General features: G+C 35.0%; 1 protein-coding gene across 1 annotated transcript; it reads right to left on the bottom strand.

Annotated features, from left to right (window-relative positions):
* Positions 1-353: 353 nt before the first annotated feature.
* On the bottom strand, positions 354-2,393 carry LOC137013754 (uncharacterized). The gene is made up of 6 exons (XM_067377686.1): positions 2,350-2,393; positions 1,796-1,989; positions 1,547-1,701; positions 931-1,439; positions 631-839; positions 354-551 (listed from the first exon to the last, which is right to left on the bottom strand). Exons 1-6 carry the CDS (start codon positions 2,363-2,365, stop codon positions 354-356), a joined length of 1,281 nt encoding a protein of 426 aa, XP_067233787.1. The 5' UTR covers positions 2,366-2,393.
* Between the last annotated feature and the right edge of the window lie 10,441 nt (positions 2,394-12,834).

The raw sequence follows: 12,834 nt of genomic DNA, 5'->3' as shown, positions 1-12,834 counted from the left end.
GTCAGGTGGTACAAGCTGTAATTTTCCAATGGGATTTTATAACTAAAATAAATTGATCCTAAATTACACACCCATCCTGAAAACTCAAATTCTCAAACTCGTCTTCCGGGTTCTGATGTCATCCCTGCACTCACTCTATTGTTAACCCAGAGTAAATTATGAGCAGTGTGAAACATGGATAACCCAGGATTCCATTTACTCAGGGTTTAGAATGACCCAGGGTTAACTAGTTCAAGTGTGAAAAGCCCTATAGTTACAGAAAGCTCAACTCATCATGACAGGTCAGAGCTGATATGAAAGAAAGCAGAAGCATTGCTGCACTAATATTTCTTGGTAAATCATCTTTGTAGATCTCACAGCATAATGGCTGCAGGATTGCCAGTGTTTGGTCTGATTTTCTCTAGTTTCTCTTTCACACTCTCATACTCTTTCTGCCACTCTTCTTTAGACATGGATGAAGGATTGATCTCCAGAAACTTGTAGGCGTTATTCGACTGAATGCTGAAGATCTTGTTGGCCTTCATGCAGTTAATGCCAAACTTTGTCCATTCCTGCTCAAATTAAATTAAACATCAGAGGTTTGAACAACAGCAGAACTTCAGAAACATCATCAACATCATCATCTTTTACCTCTTTAGCTGCGGTGATGGACTCCACGAACTGCTCCTTCAGATCTTCAAGATCTTCAATCCAAATCTCCCCAGCGAAGGTCCTTTTCTTCAGAGTGTCCAGCAAAGATCCCACGTTCTCCCAAAATTTCTGAAGCTGAATCAGGATTTGTTGGATTCGGGACAGACACTTCTGGACATCATCAAGGTGTATGACGCTGGGCATCTGACCTGTGATGTCAAATACAGAAGTAAACAGATGAGCAAACCTAAAATACACATGAGGTTTAAATATTAACAAGAAAACACAGCATCATCTCACCATTTTCAATTTTTAGTTTGGCCAGATTCAGCTGGTTGTCCATCAACTTGTTCTGGATGTCCCACTCTTGTTCTTTCAGATGTTGCTTTGCTCCGGTGAGCTCAGATAAACCATCACAAAGAGATTTGACCATAGATTCCTGTGAAGTAGCCGTCACCTTTTTGGAAATGTAACCAATAACACTTTCCACAAATGGCACCATCATTGCAAATATAGCAACACTTGATCCCATCGTGGGCGTCACACCAGGCATCTGCGTTGTCTGTTCTTCCTTGGTGCCGGTGATGCTGCTGATGAATTTTTGTATCTCTGCATTTTTCACCTCAATCTTTTTCTCATAGTCTTCTATCTCTTTACTGATTTTACCAAGGTTTGCTTCCAGAGCATCAATAATCTTCTGAAGTCCCTCCATCTCACTGGTTTGCTCCTGCTGCTTCTTCTCGGTCTCCTCCTTTTCAGTGATGATGTCACTGGTCGTTGCGGCTACATCACTGTTATGTTTCTCATATCTGGATGTGCATGAGATATTTCAAAATATTTAATTTTAATAATCAGTTATTTTTATTGTACATTACGCAACTATTTCATTTGGAATTTTCCTCATTCATATTCTTACCTCTTCACAATTTCTTTAACATCCGTTATGATGTCACTGATCCATTCTTTGGCTTTTTCCAGGAATTTCAGGGCTAAATGTGGTTTGTTTTTCTCTACAGCCACCTTCAGATTGGGCAGCAGAGATGTGACAAGGTTATCGCTGGTTCCTGCACACTGTACAGACAGAAATAAGAGAGAAGAAGGGATCATGGTTCACTGTTTGTATCATGAACCATGAAGTTGTTGGAAAATGATCATGGATGAACACCTTCAGCAGAAGAGCCTCAGAGGATCCGAACAGCATTTGTGTTTCAATAGCTCTCTCTCTGAGCAGACGCTCCAGCTTTGGGAAGTTTCCCAAACACAGGTAAGAGAGATGATAGAGGAGAGCCGTTCGCTCCGCAGACGGAAGAAGCTCCTGGATGAACTCTGGACTGCTTGTGGAGTCACTGGAAACAAGCACTGAGATACAAACCAAACATTGTTAGTGCTTTGATTATTATTTCGGTCAGCAACACTAAACAAGTAAAAATAGTTTTTTGGTATTTACACAGTAAAATCCCCAAATTTACATCACTTCTGCTTAGACATATGGTCTCTCTCTAAACAGTGTTTAAATAACACTGAAGCAGAGTTAAAGAGGAGTATCACACACTGTTTTATCAAATAAATGTTAAATATGCAAGTGTTAAATATGTTAGTATGATGAGACATTAACAGTATCACGTTTACTCGCTCATGTTCAGCACTTGCAATTAAAGCATCATTTATTATTATAGTTATTTCAAGCAAAAGTTCAGAGTCTGAAATAGAAACTCTCACCTTTGTCATCAGCCATGATTTTACACTGAAGTCTCCAAGAGTAAAGTCTCTAGAGGCACAATAGAAACACAAAAAGTGACAGTTAATCAATGAGAGAAGATGCTTATGGCATCAGGCAGTAGAAGATGGACAGATCACATGATGAAGATGTGTCATGTGTCACAGCACACGCACACCACAAACGTTCAGGGGCATTTATGATCATCTTCCTTCAGAATTTATCCAAACATTTAGAAAAGAGCTGCAGATGACACAGTTATTTTAGAAATATTATGCTCAACTTGACAAATTTAATGTTGTTTGAACTAATAAAGTTTAGTTGGATTAACTTTATGAAAGTAAGGTAAACTTACTTTTTTAAGTTTTCAGTACAAATGTTCCCTGTAAAATTAGTTTTTTGTTTTTTCAGTACCAAAGTTTGTTCATGTAACCTGATTTGGCTTATTTTATTAATTTAATTGATCTGAATTCAGCCTCTGAAACATCAACACGATCATGCAAATCAAATCAATTAAATCTCTCGAGATCTGAGCAGAGGATGATTAAACAACTTCAAAAACAGCTTTACCATCTTCACTTACAGACCAGTTGTTTCTTTTACAAAATACTGCTGCCCACATGGAAATGTATTACTATTAAAAAGTATTATCCGGACCTCTGCTGCAGGAAATTACAAATTACTTTTTAAAGCATTTTGTAATCTGTAGTGGAATACACTTTAAAAGTAACCTAGCCCTGTTCACATGCTGATGTGGTTATTCTAAACATATCTCTTTGTGTGGAATTAGCATTTTTAGCACGTCTGCCGTTGCATTGCACCAATGCAGCATCCATTAGCTGATTAGAGTTCTGCCTTGTGGCAGATTGATAGAAGATTTTGAATCTCTGATGCAGAGTTTCAGAAAATAATATGAAAAGTGATTCAAACAGCCCAAAAAATGTACCCTGGTAAAAAAGTTATATATTTACATTCATGCTAATATATAACACTGTTTTTCTGTAAAATGTTTAATGAAAATTTCTGAAAAAATTTGGATATTTTATTTGAATTATATTATTTTTGTTTGACAGCCGTTTTTGCCAGTCATTTCACGTTTTTTTTTTTTTACAGTGTCGTTTTCTCACTGTGTATTTAGTAAATCCTGACATAATTTTTTTTTTTTAACACCAAAAAGTGTTTGCACTAAAATTACTTTGATGTAGATCAGTGATTTCTTTGTTTGGGTTCTTGACCCTTGACTTTTTAACACTTTGATTTCACATTACCACCACTGTGAAACTACAGCACAAGATCAAACAGTGCCTAGCAATCAGAAAAGAAAGATCTTTAAATTCATAATTTACAAAAAAGGTTTCATTTATGAAAAAAAAAAAAAAAAAAAAGACACACACACAGACATCAAGAACCAGTGTACGAATCTCAACAACGGTGACAAGCAACAAAAAAAGATAAATTCTTGATGTCTGTGTGTTTCTGAATAACATAGAACTTCAAAATGCTTTGAACACAAACTTTTTTCAAAATCCTTCATATTTTTTGGTTGTCACTGATGGATCTCATTAAGCAGAATCACTGAATTACCATAATTAAACATTTAAAACATCACCCATATAGTTATAGATTAGACTATCAATGAAATCAGTGAACCAGACCCATAGATGATGATTGTGAGCACACCCAACATCATCTAAACACATTTTCTTTTCAGTTCAGTTTTTTTTTCACCAAAACAAATGTAGCTATTAAAGAAAAAATATTGTTCAGAAGCCAAGGGTCAAGAGACCAACTAAAGCAAACACTTATCTCCATTGTGGTAATGTCAAACAAATCAATATCTCATCAACATCTGTTACTTTTTATAAAGAACATCTGTAGTATTCAATTCAATCTGGTTAGTATCTTTTGACCACTTAACTTGTACATTTGGTTTTCTGTTATGCTTTTAATAATCATAAACAAGTAGTGTTTTCACTTGTTTCTTTCATCCCACTCCAGTGACTTAATGCAGTTAAAACTGCCCAAACAAAATCTAACATTAAAAAGTCAAGGGTCAAGAGCTCAACTAAAACAAACTCTGACCTCGATGATTATGGCTTAAAAATTGTGATTTTCTCCTTTGGTGATTCTGCTTGTTATCATCAGGTGTCTTCAATAATGCTCAATCATCACTCAATTAATCACTTATTTATCTCATTAATGCTTCAGTGGGTGGAATAAAAATATGGCAGGACTTTTACTCTTTGACCCCTGGAATCTCCACCTCTGACCAGCAGTTAATTTCATACATCAAAACAGTTATGAAACTCTCTCTCTACATTATCTATCTACTCTCTCTATCTACATTAATCCGGACACATTTGAAAACTTTGTTTTAATTTTGAGATGTTCTTAGACCACATTATTGTTCCAGCATTTTCCAAAAGTTTCTCTTTCACACTGAGATGTCGGAAGACTCTTAAATCATCTTCCTGCACATGCTGTTAAACGTAAGAAATGATCATGTTTTCTCAGGACTCAGTGTGAAAGGAAGGCCAAAACATAAAGAGAAATATGCAACGGTATCTGGGTTAATGTAGACGTGGCATTCACTCTTGCAAATTCCCTCCACAAACACGCTTTGTGTCCTTTTCCACTATTCTGATATTTTTACTGTTTATTAAAAGAGTTCTATAGTAGAATCTGTTTCATTACTCATGTTGTTTGTTTGACAGATGCCTTTTCAAGATAAACCCCAAGGGATTGAAAGCAGATGACGGTCAGTCCACAGCATGTGTCAAACTCCGCTCCTGGGGGACCACTGTCCTGCAAAGTGCTCCAACCCGCTCCAGAACACCGGCCTTGGACGTTTCTAGCAATCCTAAAGACATTGTTTAGCTGGTTCAGGTGTGTTTAATTAGTTTCTGTATAGGGCTACTTTCCTGCAGAGTTTAGCTCCATCCCTGAGTTTGACTCCCTTATTCAAAAGATTCTTACACTCTGAACTGAAACTGCAGACTATGACTAGAAGACATACATGGAGAACATTCTTCAATCTCCCTCCATTCACTTGCACAGAAATTTGCATCAGTGTCACATGGACTATTTCCTGCTTTGTTTAATTGTTTGTTTTTTAATGACTCCTTGTAATTCATCTGTCGACCAGTGGTCAGGCTTTGAAGGCAGACTGTTTAATTATTATTCCACTGTAACTTTTTTTTCTTTGTTGTTTCTGTATATTAAGTATACTGCTGTAATTGAAACCATTACTAGTTTTAAAACTGTTTTTGGCTCTTTATAAAATAAACTAATAACAAACATTATTTTGCAGTTAAGACTGATTATTTGTATATAGCATTTAACCTTATTTATAGGGAATTTTATTGTTTTTATTGTGTTAAGTATGTCCTTCATTAAACATTAAAAAGCTAAAGAAAATACAGACGTTTTTATGTAAAATTATGGTCATAAGCTATTTAATTTTTAATAAAATACAGTTTGTAACCATAATTTTATATAAAATCTTCTGTATTTTCTTTAGCTTTTTAATGTAAAATTATGGTTAAAAACCACTTAATTTTGAATAAAATACAGTTTATAACCATAATTTTACATAAAATCTTCTATATTTTCTTTACCTTTTTAATGTAAAATTATGGTTATAAACTGTATTTTATTAAAATAAGGGGCGCCAGAAAAATACCATAAAATCACGGAAAATAGCCGTTATTTTAAGACATTTAATAAGACAGTTATTTTCTGTTAATTTAAGGTATGTTTTGGTGCCCCTGCTGCCAGAAAATTACCGTCTTTTTACGGGATTTTTTTTTTTTTTTTTTTTTTTTTTAATTTTTAATAAAATAGTTTATAACCATAATTTTACATAAAATCTATTGTATTTTCTTTAGCTTTTTAATTTAAAATTATGGTTATAAACTGTATTTTATTAAAAATTAAATGTAAAAAAATCCCGTAAAACGGTCATTTTCTGGCAGCAGGGGTAATTTTCTCAACAAAGGATTATTAAACAACTCCACAAACAGCCATAGGCGTGTAATGCGCGGGTGGGACATTTCCCTACCACTTTTTGAAAGGGTCGATATTGTCCCGACCACTTTTTGAAATCTCTCGCGGCACGGATATGTCATACAAAAGAAACAGCAGTTGATTATCCATTTGAGTTAATAATAGGCGATCTGGCGCTAGAATGTGTCGTTTTTGAAATCATGTTGAGTGCTCGTTGTCGCTGCTATCAGAGGCGCACCAGTGTTCTCTTGGCGCTCGTGCCACACTGCGCAGTGTTCACACGGACGAGCGCTTCAATCTATCGCTCTGTTGCAGAGACTCTCTATTTGTTAGATTGAAATCACAAAACAAAATACACATAAACGTATCCCTGCTCTTGATATACAATCACTGATGAACATGTTTGGTTTTAATGAGAGAAAAAAAAAATTATACATGGTTGGGAACCCAGAACCCAGAACCTCTTACACGCTAAACGATAACACACTGTAAAAAAAGTCAGTAAAATATACAGCAAAACACCGTCAAATTCCAACGGTAATGGAGCGTAAAACCAAAAACGTCCTTTTACTGTATTAAATAGATTGAATAACCGTTAATTGTGAGACTGGATAAAACTTTGTTTTTTACTTTAATAAAATGTTGAAATTATAAATATTTTCTGTGAAAACAAATACATATGCATACATTTTACAATTAAATATTGTAATGTTGAAAATGTCTAAAAACCTTAGATTTTATGGTATTATTTGAGTAAAACTACATCTTTTGGGGTTGTGCACATTGGAATTCACAGTATAAATCTGTAGATTTTTAATCTGTAAAAGACAATACGGTATACTGGTTTTGTAACCCTAAATTTTACAGTAGACAACATATTTTTTTACCGAAATCATGGTAGAAAAAAACTAATATATTTGTCAATTATACAGGTCCAATATTTGGACGTCCAACCATGACCCAACTTGGACGTCATCTTGACATTCAACATTTGACCTTTGAACGGGGTAATTTTTTTGGACGTCATTTGGACGTCAATAACAGATGCAGGAAATTGACATGATTAATATGTAATATTTGTTTTATAGGGCCTATCAACATGATTAATACACGAAGAGCTCAGATGCCATCTGAAATTTTCTTCTAGAATTATTATTAAATTAATTTTTATCAAGCTTGTATATTTAAGTTCAATAATTTCACTTAAATGGCAATGCAAATTACCTATTAATTGTCATTTAAGTGAAAGTACTTTACTATACCACAGCAAAATCCCCAGTGTTAAATTAACACCCAAAGTCAACATATGAGTCCATCTTACCGGGTGTTAAAAAGTAAGACTGAAGCAGTGTTAAAGTTAATGAGATAATTGATTGATGATTGAGTGATGATTGACAATTAGTGGAGACACCTGATGATAATAAGCAGAATCACTGAAGAAACAACAAGAGAAAAAGAGAGAGACACAACAACTACAACTGACTTCCAGCCATTAAACATTATTACACTTATTATTAACCAGTTTGATTTGATTTCTGTCACACATCAACAAAAGTTCTTACTGAGAATGAACAGATGTTTAGATGTTAATGTTTGAATGAAAGTTTAGTTTGAAGTCACCATGATGGTGAAAAGCATTTCCTTTAGTTGGGCTCTTGACTCTATTTATTAACATTATTTTATCTCTGGCTGCTCCAACTTTGCGGATTTTGCTTTATAAAAATGATCATTCTAGAAGAAATTCAGGTGGCACTTAGAGGCTTTTGCATCTGAACTCTTCACATACAGATTATTTAGAAACAAACACGATTTATTATGTGAATGCCTATTTATTATTTCAGGCCATGGTTTTTTTTTTTTTTTTTTAGTCTGTTTTCAAATGGTATGTCAAATTTTCTCATTGTTTATCAGTAATATTCACTACCTTGGTTATATATGAGCATCTTTAGATTTTTCTATATTTAGCGGTTGCAAATGTAAAATGTACAGTAAAGTATTTATGTTCCTCATATTGTACTGTATTTTTAGCGGTAAAATGCGGTAAAATGTGGTTGCCAGGAATTTACCGTAAAATGTATCTGGTCAAAATAAAATGCTGTAATTTGTTATACAATTTCACTGTGTTTTTTTTACTGTCAAAGGTTTTAATAAGGTTTAACATATTTCTGTTATTTTTACAGTTATTTACCATAATAGGGTCTATCCTACACTGTAAAAAATGACAGTGATTTTAACAGTAATAGACTGTAAAAATGCTGTGGTGAAAAACTATTAATTGGTTTACAGAAAGTTTCCATACTATATACGGTGAATAACTGTGATAAATCTAATGGTACATTTAATGTAATTTTATGGTAAAATACCATTAAATTCACAGTTTACCGTAAATTTGACAGGTTTTTTTTTACAGTGTAACCAGATTGACTTTATTTATGTTAGACATCAACAAAGGTTGTTATTGAGAATTAACAGAGGTTTAACTCTAATGTGTTTCATTTTAAGTCACCATAATGGTGAATAGTTGTTCCATTAGTTAGGCTCTTAACTCCTCTTATGTTTCTTCTTTTCTGGCTGATGTGAAAGTGTGTTTGTTAAACACATTTGCAGTAGTAAACAAAGCTTAAACAAAATCTGATGATGGATATTTGTTGATTGTTTTGTGTTCGTTATGAAATGGACTGACGTCATTTGAATCAAACAACTGTGTTGTGTTGTGACATTGATACATTTACATTATAAACTCTGCGTTACTTCAGCATGAGTTCTTTACAATAAAAAAATCCTGTAAAAAGACGGCAATTTTCTGGCAGCAGGGGCACCAGAAAAATACCGTAAATAAATGTCTTATTAAATGTCTTAAAATAACAGTTATTTTCCGTTATTTTATGGTATTTTTCTGGCGCCCATGCTGCCAGAAAATTACCGTCTTTACAGTTCATCTATGCCCCAGCTGCCAGAAATGTACCGTTTTTTAACGGGATTTGTGAAGAGAGGGGGTTCATTGTAGTTTTGTAGTATTTAAATGTAAAGTATGTTAGTATGTTGTTGTATTTTTTACGTCCTTCAATTAACACTCAACTATGTAATAACACATCCCCAATAAAAGCTGATCAATAAACAGCCCTTACCCGCTGAATGTCCTCGGGTAGATGATAAAACCAGTTGATCAGTAATGCCTAAGGAAGGTCCAGCCACACTTCAGTTTGGATTCGATACTTGGAGCTCGTAAGGAATTAATATATATATATATATTTGTATATATATCTTATATACGATATATATTTAAATTCAGGTTTCAGTTAATAGATTTATATAAAAATAATTCACTCTGAGACTTGTTTATAAGAGTTTACCAATTACCAATTATACTGGTATCTTTTAATGACAAAGTTCAGAATAAAAAATCTTCATACAAAACAGAGGAAAGGAGTCTTCACCAAACGGCAAACTTCTGATACAGGTTTTACACTTTATAATCATCAGAAAGAGGAGGACCTTAATCGTCTCCTTATTTGGTACGAGAAAAGAAAACATACATTGTAAAAGGAAAAGGAAAAAACTAGGCTATAGTCTAGATGTTGGTCTGATGTTAACCTTTAAAATCCTATACTAAGCATAAGCAAGAAGGTATAGATAACACATTTCTTCTGCATTCAACCGTTAGTGGTTTTCACACCTTCTCAATCTTCAAAGCATGGCATACATACTGGTTGCAATAGGTGCAACGCATAGCATAGCAAAAGCGAGTAACCCCTATTTTACTAAACTAGTAACCTCTTTCAACATAAGCATGGCCCCAATTTCCAAAACCACAACAGGAAAACATTTGTTCATTCAGTTAGACACAGCAGAATTTGCAGGCGCATTGCTAATTGTAAGCGTTGCAAGTCCTCAAGTTAGATCAGCATGAAAATTATTCAAAGCAAAAGATTTTTTAATCAACGAAATCAATTTCACATTAATTCTCTGTTGTTTTCTAAGCAACCTAATTATTTCCTTGGCTGTAGGGTTGATAGGATGTGGTCCAAGGGTAGCTCTTCGTTTGCGTCTTTTTCTCCATCTTCTTGAAGAGCTTGGCCTGTTGTCGTTGGATCCCTTGTTGAATCAAAGCATTCATATCAATTCTAAGTTCAGTTGGTCTGCATAGAGGTCTGTCAGCAGAACACACTTTACTCGGATTTGGGCTATCAGGATTTTGATCCCGATAGGCTGAATATGAATCAACAATGTATATATTATACACTTTGTATATGCACTTTTAAATTAGATTTTTCTTTAAGGTCCATGCAACCAGACAGTAACCCTGCCTAATTATGCACAAAATTATGCACATTTACATCCACTACTTAGATCCATACCCACAAAGCAAAAGGACTCCGTGGCGGATCCACCGTGGAGGTATCGCGCAGAGGTGGAAAGCCCAGGGCTCAAAAAGTAAAAGTCCTGCCATATTTTTTTTTCCACCCACTGAAGCGGTGTTAAAGTTAATGAGATAATTAAGTAATTAATTGAGTGATGATGATTGAGCATTATTGAAGACACCTGATGATAACAAGCAGAATCACCAAAGGAGAAAATCACAATTTTTAAGTTTCCATCATCGAGGTCAGGGTTTGTTTTAGTTGAGCTCTTGATCCTTGACTTTTTAATATTAGATTTTGTTTGGGCAGTTTTAACTGCATTAAAACCAACCAGACAAGCAAAGCTAAAAGATGATCAGGTGTTGGTTATGTTTTCTCGAAATCATTATTTGATTTGAATCACTGAGCTCATTTAGAGTCAGTTAGATTTACATTATTGAGTACAGCAGCACTGTGACTCTACAGCAGAAGTTCCAGTTTTTTTTTTTTCAAATCATCAAAAGTTGTTCTTAGAAAAAAAAAAAAAAAGGCTTTCATTTAAACACACAGACATCAAGAATCATCCTGTGAATCTCAACAGTGGTGACCATCATAAAGCATGTTGCAGTGCATTCTGGGAGCCACCAATCAAAATTCATCCATGGCTCCCATCATGCATTGCTGCATGAATAAATTATGAGCTGAATTGTCTTAGTAATTTCTTTATTCTCACTATTTAAATTTTGCTGTTTTTCTGTGACTTTTTAGTAGCTTGTTTTCTAATGTTCAGAGTTGATCTGTTGATCAGAATATGTTGCTTGTCACCGTTGTTGAGATTCACAGGCTGATACTTGATGTCTGTGTGTGCCTAAAAAAGGATTTCTTTTTGATCAGAACAACTTTTAAGAAATCCTTCATATTTTATTGGTAAAACTGATCTTCTGCAGAATCACAGTTCTGCTGTAATCAATAATGTAATCTAACTCAGAGATTGGGCTCTAAATGAGTTCAGTGATTCAGATCAAATAATGATTTTGAGAAAACATAACCAACATCACCTGATCATCTTTTAAGTTTGTTTGTCTGGTTGGTTTTAATGCAGTTAAAACTGCCCAAACAAAATCTAATATTAAAAATCAAGGATCAAGAGCTCAACTAAAACAAACCCTGACCTCGATGATGGTAACTTAAAAATTGTGATTTTCTCCTTTGGTGATTCTGCTTGTTATCATCAGGTGTCTTCAATAATGCTCAATCATCACTCAATTAATCACTTAATTATCTCATTAACTTAAACACTGCTTCAGTGGGTGAAAAAAAAAAATATATAGCAGGACTTTTACTTTTTGAGCCCTGGACTATACACCTCTGCCGCGAACGGACCCGTATCGGAGTCCACTTGCGCGCAGTGACGGATCTGTAACGAAGGCGGATCGTGGACCCCGCCTTGGCTCCGCGCTGCATCCGCTCCGCATCCGCGATTAAAACCTTACCTCCGCGGCGGGTCCGTTTGGGACCCGCAAATTGATACAACCGTTACAGTAAAGGCGCGTGCGCGTCCGCGGATCCGACATGGGTCCGCACAGGATCCGCTGATTGACAGTAGAATTTATGGCGTCGTCCGGATGCGGACCTGATCCTCTGGGCGGCGTCAAAACGAATGTGACAGTCACGCGGATTTGGCGACTTGAATGCAGATCCACCTAGGAGCAGAGGTGGAGATTCCAGGGGTCAGAAAGTAAAAGTCCTGCCATATTTTTATTCCACCCACTGAAGCATTAATGAGATAAATAAGTGATTAATTGAGTGATGATTGAGCATTATTGAAGACACCTGATGATAACAAGCAGAATCACCAAAGGAGAAAATCACAATTTTTAAGTTACCATCATCGAGGTCAGGGTTTGTTTTAGTTGAGCTCTTGATCCTTGACTTTTTAATATTAGATTTTGTTTGGGCAATTTTAACTGCATTTAAACCAACCAGACAAGTAAAGTTAAAAGATGATCAGGTGGTGTTGGTTATGTTTTCACATAATCATTATTTGATCTGAATCACTGAACTCATTTAGAGCCCAATCTCTGAGTTAGTTTTACATTATTGATTACAGCAGCACTGTGATTCTGCAGATCAGCTTATACA

Source organism: Chanodichthys erythropterus, chromosome 23 (genome assembly GCF_024489055.1).
Source record: "Chanodichthys erythropterus isolate Z2021 chromosome 23, ASM2448905v1, whole genome shotgun sequence".
Lineage (NCBI taxonomy): Eukaryota > Metazoa > Chordata > Actinopteri > Cypriniformes > Xenocyprididae > Chanodichthys > Chanodichthys erythropterus.
The sequence above is the reverse complement of the archived record's forward strand: the minus strand, read 5'-3'. Positions and strand labels throughout refer to the sequence as shown.

Excerpts from the sequence above, each read along its gene's own strand:
- LOC137013754 (XM_067377686.1), bottom strand. Across the intron at positions 1,440-1,546 it reads GTTAAAGAAATTGTGAAGAG|ATATGAGAAACATAACAGTG; the intron begins GTAAGAATATGA and ends ATGCACATCCAG. Across the intron at positions 552-630 it reads CCATCACCGCAGCTAAAGAG|GAATGGACAAAGTTTGGCAT; the intron begins GTAAAAGATGAT and ends TAATTTGAGCAG.